General features: G+C 43.2%; 1 protein-coding gene and 1 long non-coding RNA gene across 2 annotated transcripts; one reads left to right on the top strand and one right to left on the bottom strand.

The window, feature by feature from the left end:
• Positions 1 to 1252: 1252 nt before the first annotated feature.
• On the bottom strand, positions 1253 to 18460 carry ulk3 (unc-51 like kinase 3). Its single transcript, XM_071541603.1, has 17 exons — positions 18376 to 18460; positions 17238 to 17383; positions 16799 to 16939; positions 16377 to 16497; positions 15215 to 15310; positions 14536 to 14679; positions 13514 to 13596; positions 12153 to 12308; positions 11834 to 11939; positions 11652 to 11692; positions 11371 to 11473; positions 10220 to 10284; positions 9722 to 9800; positions 7658 to 7698; positions 5064 to 5111; positions 4494 to 4557; positions 1253 to 2475 (listed from the first exon to the last, which is right to left on the bottom strand). Exons 2-17 carry the CDS (start codon positions 17340 to 17342, stop codon positions 2459 to 2461), a joined length of 1410 nt encoding a protein of 469 aa, XP_071397704.1. The 5' UTR covers positions 17343 to 17383; positions 18376 to 18460; the 3' UTR covers positions 1253 to 2458.
• Positions 18461 to 19324: 864 nt separating this feature from the next.
• On the top strand, positions 19325 to 20709 carry LOC139663070 (uncharacterized). Its single transcript, XR_011696694.1, has 3 exons — positions 19325 to 19577; positions 19936 to 20022; positions 20594 to 20709. It is a non-coding gene; the product is annotated as an uncharacterized lncRNA (long non-coding RNA).
• Positions 20710 to 21328: the final 619 nt, after the last annotated feature.

The raw sequence follows: 21328 nt of genomic DNA, 5'->3' as shown, positions 1-21328 counted from the left end.
AGCTGCCCAGTACAACCACAGCCTTTGTGGTGACTGTTGGCCACTGAGCAGCTCAGCCGGAGCAGCTGGGGGTTGCATGCTTTGCTCAGGGGCACTTCAACAGTGGTTGTTGAGGGGAACAGTTTTGCCCAGATAGTTTGGGGATTTGAACTAGCATCCTTCTAGTCACATACAGGCTTCTACCTAAGGCAACTTCCACCGCCTTTATCTATCACTGCCTTTAAGGGAACCAGTGATGACTTTTTCCAGGATTTCATTGTCTTGTAGATCACATGGTTTCAAGTCCAATTAATTTCTAATGGGAGATTATATTCCTCCACATTTACCATTTTGAAATTCTATACTTCTGCATCTCAAATTTGTGACAGCATTTGAATATTTTGGTCAGTTATAAATTTGTTGCATGCTAATAGCTGCAGAGCAAAATTAATTTACACTTCATCCTGTCAACAATAATGTGAAATGAAAGTGGTCTACAAGTATAAAAGGCATGTAGTTGTACTGTATGTGTGGTGGGCCTGAACAATATTTTACTTTCGCTCTCATCCAGAGTGCAACAGGAGAATTATGAGCAACCAGTAATAAGGAGTGTAATAGTCAGAGCCATACTGCCCTAAGGGCAAACAGCAGTAACTACTTTTGGTTTGTTTTAAAGGTCAAAGGTCATGACTGGGGCTTAGACTTCATATCAACAAATGCTGTTAAATGTTGTCAACTTCTGTACCAACAATACTTTTGAAGGGACAGGGGAAGTTTGAGGGCATTTCACACAGTTACTGCTCTACTGGCGGCACAATACCCTGACAAGAGATGAACTATCATGTATGAGAGAAGTGCTAGCAAAATAAATAAGAGATAAAGAAAAAGACAAGGCAGCCTACTTTTCCAAGATTCTTTGTGCAATTCCCACACTTTCTTTGATCTGGAAATCTTCACATTCACTTTCCATACTTTTCCAGACTTGCATAGGAATCGGTGAGTATAAAACATCCTTAGTTCCCCCTGCCTGCTTTACTTTCTCCTTCCCTTGTGGAGATGAGCCAGCTGTTTCTGCCTAGCAGCCTTCCAGATGATGACGATGGCAGGGGACCAGCAGCGGCGCTCCCACGACGACACATAAATCTTTCCATACGTTCTGGACAAAGTTGAACGTTTGCCTTTCGTTGACTAAGCAAGTGTCTGCTGAAACTCAACAGATTACAGACTACAGAGACTTTGAAGATTGTCATTTTATTTTCCATTGGATTTCCCATTTAATAAATAGATTATAAATTTATAGCTGTACAAAACATTCAAAATAAAAATGAATAAACAACAACACAGCAGTGTGGAAACCAACGCACATTTCTCCATTTTAAAGTACTTTCTGCAGTTGCCTTAAAATGATATTCACACAGTAATGAATGCTTCCCTGGTAGGAGATTCATGCATTCTACCTGTCTCAAACCAAACAAGTCCGTGAAGACCTACAACAGCGAGGATTGTCGGCCTGCCACCAACTGCTGAGCTTTCACCGTTTCACAGAAGGCTACTTATGAAGGCTCCCACTACTGACTGTACGCCTCAAACCTCGGGCCAGTGCCAAACCTAAGAAAATGCAAGTCTAGTGTAAATAAGGCAGAAGCCGCACCTCTCCAGTTTTCCCCTCGTAGTGGTGGAGAGGGCTCCATCAGCGGAGAGAGCATGGTGAGCCTGTGGTTGGCCCACAGCAAAGGCAATGGGGAAGAGAGGAGGAGGGAGAGAGGGGGAGAGGGGGAGAGAGAGTGCGTGGGTGTGTGTGTGTGCATGTGTGGAGAAGCTTCAAGATAATATCATACATAATACTACAGTACAAAACTGTCATGATGAATCTAAACATCACAGTTCCCATTTGATTTCAAGTATATTTTCAGTTTCCAGTCACAGATTTTTACAGCTTTTAGGTGTGTTGTGTTTAGCTTCGAACATCCTTGTACTACAACAACACAAAACACTACAGTGCCAGATTAACTAGTTTACCATGACAGTACTGCATTATCATACAAGCTGTCCAAGCCTTTCCATATCAATGGTTTGTCAGGAGGAGGGCTTTGAGGCTGAGCAGTGCAACCACTACAGTGTAAAGGGGCAGGCAACTAACTTTCTCATTCACTAGTGTGCAATTCCAAGTGCTACTTTGATTACTTGTGTTTTTTTTAAGAACAGAATAGAGTCAAGTTGTCTACCTGTCAAAGCGTCTGGTAGGTAGACAAACTTTCCAGCCACAACCAAAATTTACCAACATTTGGCTGGTGACTGGTGGTACTTTCCCACCCTGACAGTGTATGGTGTTGGTCAGGGTGAGGTGGGATGCAGTGCCGGTTAGCTGATAAGCTGTTGATCCAGACTTCGCTTTGGGTCCTTCACCCCAACCTGAAGACTGACAGGTGGTCTGAGGCTCCATGGTTGTCCCTGCTGGTTCCCACGGTGGCCGGCCGGCTCACTGCAAACAGCAGGCTGAGAAGACAGCAATGATTGATGTGTGTTAGCTAGCGGTCTTCCAGGGTTGCTACACATTTTCCATTCGAAAATTCCCCACTTTTTTAAAGCAACAAAGCTGAGGCAACTCCATGGGCACCATTGCCCCATCAGAGTGACCCAAAAAGCTGCTCTGCATGTCACTGACTTTAGGATTACCAGGGATGTGATTTTTCAGGATTTGAGGTTTTTTTGACATGTTTAACTTTCATTTCAGTGGAGACATTAGCATCTCTGCCTCTTCTCTTTGATTCAGAGGAACTGACATCAAAACTTGACATTTGCTGCTGATGTTTTCGAGAGCTGAAACGTTTTCTCCAATTAAACTCCATTGTAGCTGTGCTCGAAATATCTCGACATAACATCAGACTGTCTACATTTGGCGACTTACCCACAGGAATAAGAAAAATATGCCACCAAACAACAAAATGGACCCAGAAATGCAAGGTACATCGCCAATGGCTGTTTTTTTTTTAACAGTGATTCAATTATGGCATGGGCTCTCTCACGCTGCTGCCCAGGATGAGAAACCATCCCATAATTTAATCACAACAGGCTCGATCCTCACAACAGTTTATAGTTATGTTTCCATCCAACTGTCAAATGAATTTTACGCAAACTTTAAAATGTTGTACAAAAGTAAAATGCGAATTAAGTGCATTTCAGCTGCACTGAAGCAAATACATAGGCTTCCTGACTGTCAAAACAAAACATCCACAATAAAAACTTAAAGACTTTTGAAAATTGATTAGCAATGGGCAATCTGTAACTGTTCTTTAGTGTCAGCTAGTTGTCTGCAATTCATGCTTTCATTCATTTTGTTCATTTTCAGCTTTTCTTACTCGATACATTAGAGTTAGAAAAAAAAATACTTGGATGTAAACCCAGCTAATGTGTCCATTATCAACACTGTGCCCTGACACTGGACTTATGGCTCACTCACTTTAAGTTGCTCTGGATAGGAGCAGCTAAACGTCTAAAACGTGAACTGGCTAAGGGCTGGAGTGTGATGTTCTCAGCTAGACCTCGCCTCTCCGTTTGGTGTAGTTTAAGGTCACCAGACAGGCTTGGGCGTTGCTGCGACCCTCCAGTGCAGCTGCTGTTGGACCGGGGCCAGCGTGGCATGGCTGACTGTGGCGTGGCTGTGTTAAAATAACAGCAGCAGAAGAAGAAGCCACGTTCTTCATGAAACTTAAGCTTCCACCAGAGTCACTGAACCCCGACTCCGCATTTTTTTTCATCCATAATTCCCCAGGAATTTCTTGCTGAAAACAGGATATTGTCTGGGCTTTAGGTATCCGCTATCCATCTAGCAGCTGAGCTCGGCAAATACTGGGAATTAGGGCATGTAGGTTAGAGGCAGAGAAGGTCTAGTATGTATATTAAAATGTAACTTCCTATATATAATAAACTGCTTTTTATTCTTTATATTCTGTTCAGATTATATACATTAAACAATAATACTGTATATGTATATTTTAGACAGATCTTTATATTTATAGTGGGTGAGTTTGCATGTGAGAGAGAAGGGGATTAAGTGTGTATGTATGTGTAGGGGTCTCTGTAGCAGAATTTCTGTGTGTGTGTGTGTGTGTATGTGTGTGTGCTGTCGTGCTTTTTGGTGTCTGCGTATTAGGAGGGTTACTCTTGGCTAGAACCAAGTCTCACTTTCACAAGGTAAGTTTTACAAGAGGGCAGAGGACAGCGTGGCCCAGGGCTGCACTGAAATGAAATCAAAGAGCCAGACAGTCCCGCGGGGTGGCCGGCACGGGAAGAGAAAGGCTCATATTTTACTAGTGGAAAAACCTTCACTGAGGGGAAATTTCATTATGACTTTAGGCGGCAATTTCTCACTTAACAACGTCCCCTTCCCCCACTCCCCCCTTCATATATTCGCTGATCAGCATGGCTGCTAGCCTCTCAAAAAAAATGCACAAGTACTCTCATGGAACAGTTTATGATTAGCACTACTACAACAACACAGCAGGGACACTCACAGCTTCTGACAGACTCTGAAAGAGGCTCTCGGTCCAGAGACACGTCCCTCTGAGTCTCCAGCATCTGGCAAACAAACACATAGCAGGAATCAGCCGAAACAAATGAGCAAACAACAACAAAACACATAGGTATAAATACTACTGAAGATTGAAACAAAAAGATGACCATTTTGAGCAATGAACATCAGGCAGCAGTTGAGTTCATTTCCAAAATGCTGTTCACCAATTTTGTAAACATGTCATTATCTGAAGCTCATTATTTGTTATCTCTAATAATGAGCTTCAGACCCAGCATCAGGACCCATTCAGCAAAAATGTTGTTTTGTCAACCGTGGACTAAAGTGAACTAGAATTAATTTAAAAAGTACAATAATTTGTTTTAATTTGGCACTATCCACCACTGTGTAAGAGTAGATGTCATTTTTTTCCCCAAATTGTGGATACCTCATTTTGGAACAAACCCTTGAAATCCACAAAATCTTCTATTTTCTTAATGGCAAATCTACCCAGAAGGTCTGAAGAAGTGTATTTACTCCCAAAGTTGAATAAGTGGAAGGAAAGTACGCTTACCTTGATATGCTCTTTGATGTATTCAGCTCTGGTCATGAGGCTTTTAATCTGGTAAGAGTAATAAGATTAATTCCCATTACTATTTACTTTCTATGCAGGTGTTTGCTAGTGTATCAATCCAAGTTCATATGTACTGACAAAGTATTAATGTAAGGATCTTATTGTGCCAATAAAGGTTCTTGAATTGAGATCATGACTCCCATGCATTGTAAATGAATATACCCCAGGCAGTTTCAGCTAAGCAATCTGATTGATATGTCAGATATACATTCCAACTATTCCGGTATTTCTCATAAAGCATGACTTGCCATGATTTATTAGTTGCTATGTCAATTTTGTGGCAACCCGGGAGCTAGTTAGAGACCCTTCTTGCTTTTTCCTGTTTTTTATTCTAATGCATGCACACTACTTTGGAGAAAACATTTCAGACAGTACATTCAGACAGTACACATGTGTTAGCAACTGTTGTATAAAAGTCATAATATCCTTGAGGGTGTTCTTTAATGTGGTAATCGGTACTTTGGTACTGCTGAAGGTACTTGGCTGCACCTCATACCTAGTTGCGTCACTGCCGCTTGTCGCAGTAAAGAACGCCCTCTCTGGTATTACTGCTGTAACATCTGAGGGGCGATAATGACGGGAGACCAAAGCTGATGACTTCCCACAATGCCCCTTGAAAACATCAATCTGTTGTGGTAAACTAATAATTCTGACCACAGTTTTTTAGCAGTCACCCCTGACTCCAACCTTACACAGCCTCAGCACTTTAATCAGAATCCCTTTAATCACCAAGTACAATAAATGTGCAGAAATCGACATGGGCGAGGTTGACAAGTCGACAACTTGCAGAGTGCCATGGTACACGCTGACACGCATGCCACAAGGACAACAGGACCTCACATACAGGTCCTGTAATACCATTAAATCATCGTGCCTACGTTTAGCCACAATGAAACTGTATTAACCTACCGGCTAGATCAAAGCTGTGGCCCGTACATGATAAGCCGGGCTATTGAATGGGAATTACAGCTCTGGGTGGAGGAAGGCTAAAGTGTGCTCTACAGTAGATATGAACGCACATGGAGGCCAGTCGTGGCAGCATGTGTCGGCTCTTTCGGGTTCTCACACACATGCTTTCGATCTACGACCCACCCCCGCCCCCCCGCCCCTCCTGTCCTCCAACGCAGCGTTAGATTATTACAGCCGCATCTGAATTTACTTAAGACAAGCACCCATAAAACTTCAAATAGGGAGGTCTATGAGGCCCACTCAACCGCCCCCCCTTCCCTCCCTCTTTTGGGGTTTGTTGGGTGAAATACTATTGTCTGTTGTTGGCTCAGTTGCTGGCTAAACAATGCACAAAAACAAAAGAGCTTAGAGCATTAATAGCAGACGTGTATGAGGCCATTGCATGTGTTCCTCGGAGTATAGTTTTAATGTGTCTTCTGTCAGTGTTTTGATTCCTTAAAGTTATAACCAGCCATAACCAATTTATTTGACCATCTAAATTTCAGGCTTATTCAAGTATGTTCTTGAAGAGTTAAGAGCTTTTTAGATGAGATGCGACAGCCGGCTGGTGATCAACAAGCGAGCGGAGCGGCTCAGAGGAGCGGGCAGTCTAAATCCTGTGATTGCGTTCGTGATTGTCTCATGCACGAGTTTCACCACACAATAGACCAATCAGTGGACGCCATGTTGCCTCACCAATGAAATGAGAGTTTGTTCTGTTGCCACTTAGTTAGAAAAATTGAGAAAAAGTCTGTGATTTCCGTGAACTTTATGACTGCTTTTTAAGCAGTTACCGCAAAAATAATAAGCCTTGGCACAGCAAAATGTCGTAAGAGTGGGTTTAGCAGGTACGTACATTACAATTCAATAGTTATATATGGCTATGTAAACATTAGTAGCTAGCTATCATTATAGCAGCATCTTGTAGCGACTACACAGCTGTGCGTTGCAGCCACTTCTATGGTTACTACACGCAGATGTTCTTTCTCTTCACCCTTGTGTGAGTGTGCATGCAGTGTCGCATTTTGGCTAAAAAGCCCATTAAATTTGTAGATGAGTTTTTGGAGCTTTTTAACACATCATCTAACACATCATCTCTTTTAACACATCATTTCACAACAGTGTTCACCAACGCTACAAATGCAAATGAAGAGCTACAAAATAACATGCAAGACTCATATTTAGCTGTCACATAATGTTAGTTCTTTTTTCAGAGTGAAAAAAAATCTTCTATGGTCTTTCAACAGGGGGTTACATACAGCAATCAGACTATGGCTTTAAAATCTCCTAAGCAGGTCATGGCTATTATGCCTGAACACAGCTAGTGGAAGGGGGTTCAAGGATCCAATTATAAAGTGGACGGTGATCTATGTGCATGAAACCTGGCAACCTGGATGATGGATTATGTTGTTAGGCCTTTACTCTGGAAAACATTCACGTGACTGCTGGAAGGGGGCTCCCGGGTGTTGTGAGGGAGTGAGTGCTCTGCTCTCAGAGCTAGGCAAGCACCCAAGGGCTCAGTGGAGGTGACAGATATATGTTCCTACAGTGAGCACTCAACCAGAAGCCCCTCCTCGCCCACTCACCTCGCTGTGGAGCAGCTCTCTCCTGCGGCCCTGCGGCTCGGCTGGCACACCAAGATAGAGAAAAGATACAGAGAATAATGAGGGGAGGAAGAGAGGTTGGGGGAGAAAAAGAGAGGGGGTGGGGGGTGGGGGTGGGGGGGGGGTGGGGGGGGGGGGGGGGGGTGGAGAACGAGTGATGGATCACCCCACTACCTAATCATCGTGTTTGCACAAGGAGAGGTCATTTACACAACCGGTTTGTTTTTTTGCTAGCGTGTAGACCGGAGGCTCAAGGGTGGGAAATAGCTCTAATGTAGGCCAGTATTTTCTCAATTAGTCAGCCATCCTGGAGTGGAGAGCGAGGGAGAAGGGGTGGGGGTTGGGGGGTGGCTCTCTCTCTAGTAGCAAGGCATGTTGGGAAGCTGTGCAACAAAAGACCCCTGGCCAAACAAAGGACCAATGTTTTCTCCCACAATCCCCCTGATGTTGTCTGCTGTGCCACTGAATCAGGCCTCCTGACACCGGTAGGGAGAGTTTGGGATGGCATGGGATTAGTGTTAGACTAAAATATCAGTTTGCTGGTATATTAGGCCGATATTGGCCTTTTATTCCAGTCTGAAAAAACCTGCAATGAAATCTCACTTTCTTTGCACATTTTATGTATTCATTTAATTGTTCAATTATGGGTTTTTGTAAATTAATTATTCATTCAAAGCTGCACTAGCCTTTACCATCATGCCAAGAACCACTGAATATTTGAAATTTTTTGGCATGAAAATGGTCAAATTTCAAATACTGAATACCGACACAAAACATCGTCTATCAGGCCTTCAGTCTAAAAATACCGCTCTCGGTGTTGAAAAACCCTTATCGGTCGAACTCTAGATGGGATGGGGTGGGTGATTGGAGCTCTCGTCTATTAGAGAGATAATCGTTTTTATTTGTTTCCAGTGTGTAATAACACAGAGAAATGAAGTGTGCTGTCTGAATGGGAACCAGATGGCAGGGCTCTCATACCACACACAGGGCGCTGGCACCGAGTCTCATCCCGGCTCAAAGCCACATCTGGATCGCTCTATCCCACCTCTTCCATTAGGACGGTCTCCCAGATGAGCTCATGACGGAGCCCGGCCTAACGGACGCCAGGCCACAGGCAGAGTTACGGGAGTCTCTCTCTGTCTCTACGTCTATCTCTCTATCGCTCTTTAAGTGTCACTCCCCCTCTCTCTCCAAGTCTCTGTCTATTGCTCTCACTCTCTCTGTGTCTCAAGTTTGTCTCCCTCACTCTTTTCCTCTAAGTCTCTTTCTCTCTCTCAAAGACTTATTCTATGTCTCTCTATGTCCATGTCTCTCCAAGTCTTTCTCTCTTGTTGTAAGTCTCTCTATCTCTGTGCAAGTCTATTTCTCTCTCTCTAAATCTTTTTCCTCTCTGTCTCCAAGTATCTCTCACTATATCTCAAAGTCTCTGCTTCTAAATATCTCCAAGTTTCTTTTTCTCTCTCTTTCCAAGTCTCTCTCTCTCTCTCTCTCTGCCTTTCTTTCTCTCAATTTATTTTTTTCTGTCGCTGAAAGTGTCTCTCTCCAAGTCTCAGTCTATCTCTCTCAAAAGGTTTATCTCAAAGTCTCTTGTTCTAAGTCTCTCTCTCTCTGTCTCTCTCAAAAACAGAGACACTGGGCAGACTAAATGACAGAGAGAGGAGGGGGAACTATAATATTGCCATCGCTATCTCTAATAACACACACACCACTATCTGATGTAATGGTCTCTGAATGCAGAAGTCTCAATTACTGTCTCCCTCTCTTGGCAAATCACACCTGTGTTTATAAGAGGCGAGACAGGGGCTTCATGGGACATTATGGCGGTGGCAGTAGCCAAAATGTTACAGCAGCAGCCTGACTCCAAGACCGTTGGTTCAAATCTCCTGCTCCCTTAATAACTACTGCTGAGGCAAGGCACTTAACCCCCAGTGTGTGAAATGTGTGGAAGTGTATGAATGTGAAGCAGGGTGTTGCTGAAAAACAATAGCACATAAAGAGAATATTGGGAGAAAGGTATATTGTATATAATAAAAGGAGTTTATCTACCTGCCAGTGCAAGCAGTAGTTCTCCTAAGCACTGTTGGTACAAATCCAGTGCATCATGATCTTCTAATCCACTCTCCTCCTGGAATGGAAGGAGGAAAATTAGGAAAAAAACATTGATTTACATCTGAGTATAGATCCACTCAGCACGTCCAGGTGCTTGCAGGATTCAGCTAAGTCACTAACAATGCTGCCAGTCTGTTAGCATTTCAAAGCTTCTAAATTCTTACCAACAGTCTGTCGACAGCGGAGTCAGCCAAATATGTAAAAGTCTACACGACTAACATCGTGGCAGACTAGCAAAAATGCAAAATAGATGTTTTAGCTTTGGTTCACCAGCGAACTGAATATATGTGGTTTGGATGGGAATCTAGGAGTGGGGGACGAGTGTGTGCCCTGCTGGTGTGTTTTTCTTTTTTTTTTTTTTTTGGTTTTCCCCGCTGCGCCCCGCCTCTATGTGGATCTCTATTCCAGTGGCACCCAGCAGCAACCCCATCTAACCTTAGCTATGGCAGTGGAGGCCAGCTCCAGGGCAGCCAGCAGCCGTGGTTGGTCTCGAGACATTTCTGCAGTAGGAGGAAAAAAGGAAGAGTTATCTGGAGTCCTTCACCAATCTAAACTCATCTTCTACCAGAAATCTATGCATTTGTTTCTACTAGAAATCACTATGCAATCACTATGAAAGGTGGCTGAGGTTCTTTAATTCTTAAATAATCCATAATATTAATTTAAGGGCTGCAGTGTCTAGCAGTTAGAGAGTGCATCCTTCAACCAGAGGACCCAGGTTCAAACCCACACCCTGCTCAAGTGTCCTTGAGCAAGACACTAAATCCATGGATGCACTGGGTGGTATCTGTTGGGGCTTCATTTGGATAATGTGTCTGATCTGAGACCTTCTGTGAACAGAGCATCTCCTGTGCGCTTCTCAATAACCTCAATTACAAGGCGTCAACTGTAACAAACCAGGCAACTTTCTTTTCTTGCCAACATACCAGTCAACAGGAATTGAAGCATGATTATAGATTACGATTAGAGAATACAAATTATCAAGCAGTTGCCTAGTGTCTGTCTGGATGGGATCAGTTTTAAAGGATGAGGCGAGATAATGTAATTTCCACAGGTGTAATTCTGCCCAAAGTAATGAAATTTGTGATTATAAAAGGTCATACGTCCCCACAGGAGTAATAGTTACAGGGAAAATAATCTACTGTTTTCCAGCCAACTCCCACTTCTGTCAATTTTAGTATTGTCTAAAACAGTTTGACAGCCTGTATTTGAAGCAAATTCCCAATACTTTGTGTCATAATTTAAAACTAAATCCAAAACAACCCTAACCCATCTCCACCCATTTCTGGCTTTGTGGATCACACAAGAATGATGATTTGTGTCTTAAGTTTTGACCATTTAATCAGTGTTGTGTGGTGTAGTTGTAGGCAGAAGTAGTGTGTGATGTATTTCCAAAAATTATACAGTTCCTCAGTAATTTAGGGGAATAACATTGTGCTGGATTCATCCAATGCAGATCATTCCTCATATCACTGACATGCATTATAAAGAGCTAAACTACCCAGGTTGTCCTGTAACACTACTCCCCTCCGGACAGGGCCAATGCCTACATCTGGTGGCCCTTTGCACTGAGCAGTGTTTGTTACCTCGGAGGACGTCCCTGGCGGTCCGGGCCTGCTCAAAGCTTAGTCTGTTGTCTGAGGCCACCAAGGCTTTCAGCTCCTCCGCTCTGGACACATACTGACTGACCTGTGGGAAGTTCTCTCACATTGACTCAACTTTATCACATCAACCATGCCATATGCTCTCCATCCACACCATATGGTTTTCATAGAGGAGAATTCATTCCAAGTGAAAAAAAAAAAAAACACCAATTGAAAATAGAAAGTAATCCAAATGTGAATGGCAGGAGTGTTTTCAGGCCTACCTTCTGCCTGAGGGCATCTTTGCGTAGTCGGTCTGTCTCGTCTGGAAGGGCGGAGAGAGGAGATGTTGTGGTTTTTACCTTCAGTGAGTTTACTTTGCCAGTTTATTGTGGTGGAACAAAGGCAGCGCATTGTTGCAGGGCTTTAGCCAAGGAGAGGATATGAGAGTGGTTGTTGCTCTTACAGTGAATAGCGGGGACAAAGTGCTCCAGGGCGCTGCAGTAAAGAGACAGAGCGGCGGACCTCTGCCCCCCTTGGTCCTTCTGAACAGCCTGCAGGACCAGCTCTTTCTGGAGAGAGGAAACAGGAACTGGCATCACTGAATGCAAACCACTGCGACTCCCTATCGCTTATGCATGCGTGCAGCACACTCATGCGCGAAGGCACATTTGGGCCGGGCATGAACGCAAACCTGCAAGCACACACACACACTTTATTCATGGACACCTAGAGTACACACATACATGCAAGCTCTACCTTCCTATTCCTTCTTATTCTCTTACCGCTTTCCCCAGGCTCTCTGCACTGGGCATGTGCTCCAGATCCACAAAGGGGTGGGAGAAGAACTGCGCGAAGGTGAGCCGGGCATCTGGATTTCTCTCCAGCAGCCGCAACAGAAGGTCCCTGCAGTCCCTGGATACCCTGGCCCCAGGAGGCAGCTGATACACAAAACACGACCTTATTAGACTGCGCTCAATCCATCAGGGAATGGACGGCAGTCTGTTGCCAAGGACCTTTGAGTTTGACTTCAGTGCTTTTTCTCAAAACACGACCTTTGAAACTCTCCACATAAATCCCTAGGTAATGGACAGTCTGTCACAAATTTTGTAGCGCAAATGTGAAATTATCAACATCATCTCTCCCCTTGTCAAAAGCAAGGACAACTAAGCCAGTAATAAAGTGATTGCTTTGCACTGTGTGATAAGACAGAAGGGTTAAATGACAGCAGTATGAGAAACTACGTCTTTAAATGCCTCCTCTGGTGTCGTCACCAGCCCATTCAATTTTTCAAGCTTTTCTGAAAACCCTCCATCTTTCAAAGCGATGTACAATTATCTCCACCAGTCACAATCCTGATCAAAATGTGGTTTATGTATGCGGCAGGGGAATCAGGGTGGAGATGCACAGCTATGACTGTTTTAATTGCCAGGGATCAGTGGTGGTTTCATTTGGACCATGTAAACACATTCATTAATTAGAAAGTCTTGTATGAGAAATCTTTAAATGTTGGGGGGGGGGTGTCACTGGAGGTGGAGCTTGTTTCTGCTGAGCACTTCCATGAGTCAGAGTTAGGCAACTATAGAATTAAGGTATACTGTGCGAGTTTGCCACCTAGTGGTTTCACTGTGAACAAACCCAAATACAGTGAGAAAAAGCTGCAATTGGTCTGAAGTGGTTTCTCTTGGTAATATTGGCGCAGGAGCATATTGACAACTCATGTAGTGAGTAGTGACATTAACACACACTAGGGTTGTCACGATACTAGAATTTCTAACTTCGATACAATACCCAGGAAAATATCGATATGCGATACTATTTTCGATACCACTTCGATAGAGTGGAAATAAATGAATTTTCAATTTATTTATTTTTTTTAAATATTGTTTTCATGTTCAAATATAATTGGAACATGAATATGACATGACATTTTAACATGAGCTCATACATTTTCAGCATGGGTTGCCCCAGTGGGAAACGAGCCCCTAACCCTGGCAGTGTCAGCACCTTGCTCTACAGGACCTACACAGGACAATATGCCATTGTTTTAGAGCATCAGTGCAAGCAGTGAGTTATGCACATGTTGCAGCAGGACAGCAGACTGTCTCGGTCCAGCACGTTCACTAATGAGGAACCCAGGTCTTACCTCAATGGGTTTGTTGCTGCGGATCTTCTCCTCCAGTTCAGCATAGGATCTTGAGGCAAACGGTGCTCGTCCAAACAGTGCTTCTACAGTGCATACAAACAGTGTTGGGTAGATTACTTTCAAAGGATAACCTGCACTAATTACAGATTACCTGTCAATGAAAAGTAATCAGTTACTGGACCTTTATGTACCTAAGTAAAGTGTTTTCAGTTAAAGGCTATGCATATGCCAAATGCTTGTTTTTTCAAAATGTTCTGTATCCAACTACCCCAAAATATCTCTTGCATGCAACTCGCCAATGGCATGATGTTGGCATTTAATAAAAAAATTCTGAGTATACATTCAGACAAATTATGTGGCCTTCTGTTTTGCTTAGGTGACTGACGGTAGCTGATAGAACAGGTTATAATGTCAGACACGCTAAAGGAAGCAAGTTGAAGAACTCTTCCCATTACATACATTATGATTGCATAGATCTAACACCCCCCCCCCCCACCCCCCACCCCCCAAAAAAAGGAGTCAAATCGGTTGATGCTCCGAGCCAGCTGTTCTATGATTGCTGGTGCAGTTCAGTTTCTGAACAGCTGAGTAGGCTGTTTCAAGCTGGCAAGGTCAGCCGTCCCTTTAGCCTTTTATTGCTGAATACAATGGAAAGGTTAGAAATTACTAGGTGAGATGGTGTGGATTAGGTGTAATGCTAAGTATGAGCACTCACCCTATATACAGTAGCACAAGGGATAGTTACATCAGATTCTGTGCATGGGAAAATGTTTTGTTAGTCTAACTATGTAATGCAAATAGCATTACAGTTAATACCCAAATCATTTTAACTAGGTAAGTGTCAACTTAATGAGTGCTGACTGTGCTCTTGATTTTTAATTAGTGCATTCCACCAAGTGCAGCAGTCTGCAATTCATGGTTAGGGGGCTTCCGCATTCAAAAGCATGCAAGGAGTCATTAACTATGTGAAAATACTTATTTAATAGCAAAGAAGAAGGACAAAAAAAGTACACACATCTTACCATAGAGAATGACTCCTACAGACCAGAGATCCACCCTGGAGTCATACTGCCGTCGACACACCATCTCAGGAGCCATGTAGAGCGGAGAGCCTCTCAGGACACACTGCTCATCCCACGGTGACATGTACTGGGCAAACCCAAAATCTAAGAGCAAATTAGAATGTAAATAACATTTATAATAGTGTGAGAGGCCCAGTAGGAATATATCCCCTTAAACTGGCTGTGTTAGTGCCATGGTCTACCAGCTGAGCTATACAAGACCTGTTTATAATGAATAGTGCACAATGGAGTGATGTGTGAAGCCATATGTCTCAGTACAGTTTGAGAACTCTTTAATATACAGTGAAAACAACACAGTAACCAAAGTTGACAATCTGGGTGGGAAATTAACACCAGCCACTAGCTAACTACTGGTTAACTTTGGCTGTAGCTGGTAAGTTTATCTATTCTATTGGAAAAAATAGTGAAATAGTGAAAGCAGCTGGTGAATTTTAGGATGAACAAGCCATTCTGGCCGGTGGACAAAAAAAGCTAGCTTCTTTCCCTGCAAACATAACATCACATCAGCACGGCGATGATTCAGTTGTTCTGATATCTGGCACATTGCTTAGATTATCTCAAGCACATGCAAGTGTGTGTGTTGGTGTGCAAGTGTGTGTGTGAGCTGGCATGAGTTCACCTGCTAGTTTGAGGACAGAGCCACTGAGCAGAATATTCTGGGGTTTCAGGTCCAGGTGTGAGATGTTTCGTTCATTAAGAAACTGGAGGGCACAGGCTGTTTGTGCGCACATGTGCACACACGTACAAACACAAACACACAGCGAGAAGAGAGAAACACAGTGTAGTCAGCTTTGACAGCAGTCACAATAATGATGCCATGAAATGATCAAACTCAACCTGCCACATGCAGTTCTACAGTATGGACAAAGCACAAACCTGTGTTAAATTACTAAAAATTATCAAATTTATTTTCCATACATTTCCCAGACCTGTGTAGGAACCGTGACTATAAGTTCCTCTCAGGATGGGTGAGTCCCCTTCCAGGTCTCAAACCCTGAGTCCTTGTTTGCCCTAATGTCCAAACCAACCAGTTTCTACAACTAATTTACGGGTGCACATGGCAGAAATTAGTGCCAAAACCCCTTAAGCAAAGAAGAATAACTGTCACACAGTGAGCAAAAAATTGTTGACATTTTCTGAAAATTGTTGGTGAGTCCTGGAGGTGCACATCCCTTGTACATTGACTACTTTCAATACCAGCTGCCTGCAACCGCCAGTCCTGCACTTAACTATAAAAACCTCTGTGCACTGCCACAAAGTAACCAAGAAAGTTGAATATACAGTGTTTTATCTAATCTATCACCTGAAAAAAAACACTATTCAAATGACAAATGAAAGGGGTGTAGCTTACACCAATGTGCTATATTATAGCCACCGTTCCCGAGAGGGAATTCTTTACTGTAATATTGTGAATATTCAACTGTGCCTCGTACCTATTGCATTAATGAAGTACTCATAATCTCAGTACAAAGAACATCCTCTTGGATGTTATAGAACAGTTATACAACAGTTACCAACGCATGTCTGAATGGTTTATGTTTACATAAATATGTATGTAAAAAAAAACAGGAGAAAACAAAAACGATCACTAACTAGGAAAGACAGATGGGTGGGGTTTGCCACAAAACGACAAGACAATTCCTTCAGGAATGTTTAGACAAGCACAGAAAAGTATTTGAAAGTCATTTTAGTATAGTTGCTATTTAATTTGTTTCTGGTGGTATAACCCCTACCTATCTGGTACTCCAGCAGACTTTAACCTCGGTCAGGTGACGACTCACCTATCTGCTGCAGAAAGCGCCGGGCCACCCTCTCAGGTAAGAGTCTGCGACTGCGGATGAAGCGGGAGAGATCTCCACCAGAACACCATTCTAGGATCAGATAGATGTTCTCATTGTCCCACTGGTTAAAGAGAGGACAAGAGAAGAAGAGAAGACTTCAACCACGTGCACAAAGATATGATATGAAAGATATAAAGCAAGGACGTCACGTGATTGTTGCATTTCTCCACAATTTCAGTTTTGCTTGACACACAACTCCTCATCATCTCTACTGGGACAGTACAGTTTTCCTGCTTGCTGTTGAGCGTACTGCAGGTGTCATGGCCCTAAATCAAGAAATATCAGTGACGCACAAGATATAGTTACATCAGATGCCCTGTGTTTTTTGTATTCTTAATCACATTAGCTACAGGTGTGGTTACCTGGAAGTCCTTTAGCTGGACTATGTGAGGGTGACGCACAGTCTTGAGGATTTCAATCTCTGTGAGCAAGTTCTCCATAGACGCCTTGTTTAAAGTCTTCTTCGCAACCACCTTCACTGCCACCGCCTCCCGGCTGTCCCCCTGCAAGGACACAGTCAAGGACAACACTTCAACATTCGCTTTCACTTCTAACTGCAAGACCAGGCTGTGCTTGTAGAACTATTGGCTGTTATTCATATGTCTGTAGTGACTGCAAAAATGGTCAACAATGGACAACAAATACACATGAAAAAGATATAATCCTATAGTAATATCATAGGAGCTAAAAAATACCATCAAGTAAGATAAGGTCATTGCAAACTCACTCACTGTTGAGCACCACAGACAAACCTGAGGCCCCAACAGAAATATTATCCAGATACAGAGAGAACAAACTGGCCTTGCTGTAGGCTTTGTAGACTGTGGCATAGGTCCCACTGCCCAGCCGCTCTGTGAGGATGAAGTCAGCCAGTTTCGGAGGGGCGAAGCTGGAAGTCGAAGCCATGGTGACAACAGCATCAAATTTCCCAGGCAGGACTGTCTGGGCTGTAACGTTAGTGCAATTCACAGTTTTATAATTTAGTAATAACAATAATAACAAATACTGTGATACGCTATTGATTCCTGTAGGTAAACTGTGTTTTCTCTTGCCCCCCTCCAGCGGGAGGTCAGAGGTCAGGGTCAGCTACAGAACAGCAGAAACCCAGGAGCTTGTAGGGATTTACTGCCTTGCTCAAGGACACTTCAGCAGGGCGGCTGCTCACTAACAGATACTTGAACCTGGATCCTCTAGCTGGAGTGCAGTCTCTCTAGACCACCCTGCCCTTTAGCAGTTTTACCCAACAGCACAAAGTCAGGGCATAAACACGTCCGTGCAGCTCTCACCAGTTTGTTTACAGTCTAGCCTGAGTTGCTGTAGCCCCAATACGCAAAAATCTGGCAATTTACTGTGGCCTTGTTTTTAGGTAATCAATATCTACCTGGTAAAACATGGCTCAAGACCTTTTTACCAAACTTTAGGTTCTTCTGGTAAACTCGACATATTGGTAACTTAATCCTTAACGATTTACTGTGACGTCGTGTGACTTAATCCACAAAGCAATCGTAGGAGTTAGAGGCGAAACAATTGTAACAGTTGAGATTTTACTGAGATGAACTGCTGCTTAGTGTTTATCCTATATGCCGAACTGAAGGGTGGCTCAGTTAGATCCGAGCTTAAGTGAAACCGAGCTCTGCCGTGTATGTGCCTGAGCTGATAAGCAAGGCAACATTAAACTGTCAAATTATTGGATGGAGATTGGCATACAAAAAGACCACGTCATGTAAGTTATAGGGGCTAAGGTTACTGTAGCTAACGTCGACTCATCATCTGCTGGTATGCAATCCTGGAAGTTGTTGCTGTGTTAGCAATGTCTGTGTGCAACTACTGTAGCTGTAGTCTAACGTTAGCCAGCAATAAAAAACGATGGTCGACTGATCCATGTTAACGTTACTTCAAAATAATTCACTAATGCATGCGTAAATAGCCGAATACTCACCTGTTGGTTAATAAATCCACAGCACAGGGATAAAAAATGATTGTTTACATTGCTGCCACACAGTGAGGAAGCTGCATGCTGCACTGCACTCTTATCGGTCGACGTTAGAAGCAACGGCAAAATATTTTACCGCCTCCTATCGTTTGTTCCCCGTTACTGCAGATTTTAGGAGGATTCACATCTTGTCAGACAGAAGTTATGACTCCACTTAACGACAGAAATTTAGCAAATTTTGACATGCTTTGACATGCTTTAGTGCATTTAGTGTCTTGAGTGACCTGGTAAATTGTCTCTTCCTGAGATGCCAAACATGCACAGCCTCCTGATGATGAAAAAATATTGATAATTCAATTTTGCAGCCTGATATACAGTATGGCTCAAACTTGACTTTTGAAAGGTAGTAGACATCTCTCCAAGTCATCTAGTAGCCTATAATGTGTTGTGATTGAGTTTCCTTGAGTCATTTTGGCAGCCTATATCTCATCTTGCATAACTATGAATATTTGCTGTGATGGACTTTTGGGGGGGGGGAAGACAAATGTATTTTTATTTACTACAAACTCCTCGATACAAATAGTCATACTTTTCACTTTGGTACATTGTTCAAAATGTGTCACATGTTCAATAATTAGGCTTTTATTTTATTTCATAAAATCATGGCCGGAAGTCATATTTTTATACGCTCTGGTTTGTCAGTAGGCCTAAGGGCTTTATGTTGAAATATCTGACCAGGAGTTTTACTGTTTATGGGGTTAAATTGTCAATGAGGGTTTTATTTTTAAATACTGATCCGAAGTCCTTTTTTTAATTTAAAAAAAAACCACTGACCGGAAGTTTTGTTGTTTAATTCTGGCTAGCTTGACTCTGGTGGTCTTTTAAAGATGGCGGAGTGCCTGGCTGCACGTTTGGCCGCCCAGGAGGAGCAGATTCAGCTCCTCACCAGGGAAATAACCAGTCTTCGAGACGGACTGAACGGGGGTCCAAAGGCCGCCGGTGCTCTGCTCGTCTCCCCGGAGCTGGAGAGCCTGCGGACCGAGAATGAGAAGCTCAGATACCGGCTGCTGCACCTCCGCCGGGGTCTGCAGGCGGAGCTGGAGCTGGAGGAGGCGCAGGGCAAGAGGCAGCAACCAGTAAACCGCGTCAAAGCTCCGGAGAAGAACAGCAGCGAAGAACATCGACCAAAGAACCGACTAGACAACAAGGTATAAGACTAGTAAACGTTATGAGCCTCTAACTATGGCTAACGGTGGTGTTATGAGGGAGAGTAGTAGTGGTAATGCTGCACCGCCAATAGCAGCGGGCCTCTGCCCACAAATGACACTATACCCCCATTTCCAAAAATAGCTGCCCCACTCAGAGTCAGTGTGTGTGCACGGTTTGAATACCGAGCTGGTCTGTTCACTGTTAAGAGATTAATAATAGTTGGATGATATGACTATGAAGGGAATGGTGATTACAGCCTACTGTCAAAATTACATCAGATAAAACCTGGTAGGGCTGATGACACACACACACACACACACACACACACACACCTCTCTCTGTTTCTGCTCGTTACAGGTGGCAGCCTCTGATGCCAAGCCAGCTGATAAGAACAAGAAGGAGAAGAAGCACGATAAGGCACAGGCAAATGGAGGTGTGAAAGAGGTGATTATACCAGAAGCTAAAGTCCACCTCTTTCCCTGTTCGCCCATATTACCAACACGGTTGTGATTTTTCCACAATGTTTTTCAAGACATATATTTTTCACACACATAATTTATATTCATATCTAATGCAAAATTGTTTTCCATCTATTTTGTGCCCCTGATCACATCCTTGCATCAAGCACTGACAAGTGATATATCTATAGATTTATTTTTCATTTTCTCTACTGTTATAATCACCATGTCATATGTAGCAAAAGTGCTTGTCACATTGCATATCATGAGCAAAAATTGAAGACACATTAAGATATAATTTTTGTGGTGTTATATTTGTAACTTTGTAACTGTCCGTTTTAAAGAAATGATCCATTTTTCTCTCCACTGCAGTCACAACAACAGAAATGTTTCCTCTATCCTGCCTTTCACAAAACCTGGGAAATTAAATTTTTAGCAATTTGGCATTAAGCGTAATACAACATCATGCATGTCTTCAGTAATTCTGGGATTTTCCCAAAAGCGTTCAGTAATGTGTAGCCAATATCGGGACTTTCATTGCCTGTTTTCCTCTGTAGGCGAAGCCCTCGCCTGTGTACATCGCAGAGCGCCTTAGCCTGTATGAGCAGCTGAAGAAGGAGAGCGATGCCCTGCTGGCCAGGAGAGCTGCAGACAGCAAGCCAATCACTGTGGAGCTGCCAGACGGGCGCAAGGTGGAGGGGAAGGCCTGGGTCACCACCCCCTACCAGCTGGCCTGTGGCATCAGGTTAGTCACCAGCAGAATGTTGCGGAAGCTATGCAGAGCAAGCCAAGAACTTTGTTTTAGAGGAAGAATCCACTCGAAAACACTGTAACATGTACCTTGCATTCCTGGATCCATTTTGTTGTTCGGTGTATTTTTCTTTTTCCCATGGATAACTGGTCAGATGTACACAACGTGACATCATGTTGAGATATTTCCAATACAGCTACAATGAAGTTTAATTGCAGCAAATGTTTCAGCTATCCAAAACATCAACAGTAAAAGACAGGTTTTGGTGTCAGTCCCTCAGAATCAAAGAGCGAGGGCTTCTTTCTAGACTCACTGCTTTGCACCGACGTCCAACAGTCATACAGGGAGAAATCCATCGTAGAAGAGGGAGAGAGACCAATTTCTCCACTGACAGTAGCTTCAATAGACCAGAATGCAATGCTGCCATAAGACGAGTTTTGAGTACACCCACGTTTGATTGAAAGCAACAAGTTTATGCTTTTTTTTTTTGGGTTGCTGAAAGTCATTCTGGGAAATGTAGGAAATCACTAACTGAAGTAGA

The sequence above is a fragment of the Centroberyx affinis genome, unplaced genomic scaffold (genome assembly GCF_046629955.1).
Source record: "Centroberyx affinis isolate AG114_WGS23_722 - 3 ecotype Tasmania unplaced genomic scaffold, CSIRO-AGI_Caff_v1 ptg003909l_1, whole genome shotgun sequence".
Lineage (NCBI taxonomy): Eukaryota > Metazoa > Chordata > Actinopteri > Beryciformes > Berycidae > Centroberyx > Centroberyx affinis.
The sequence above is the reverse complement of the archived record's forward strand: the minus strand, read 5'-3'. Positions and strand labels throughout refer to the sequence as shown.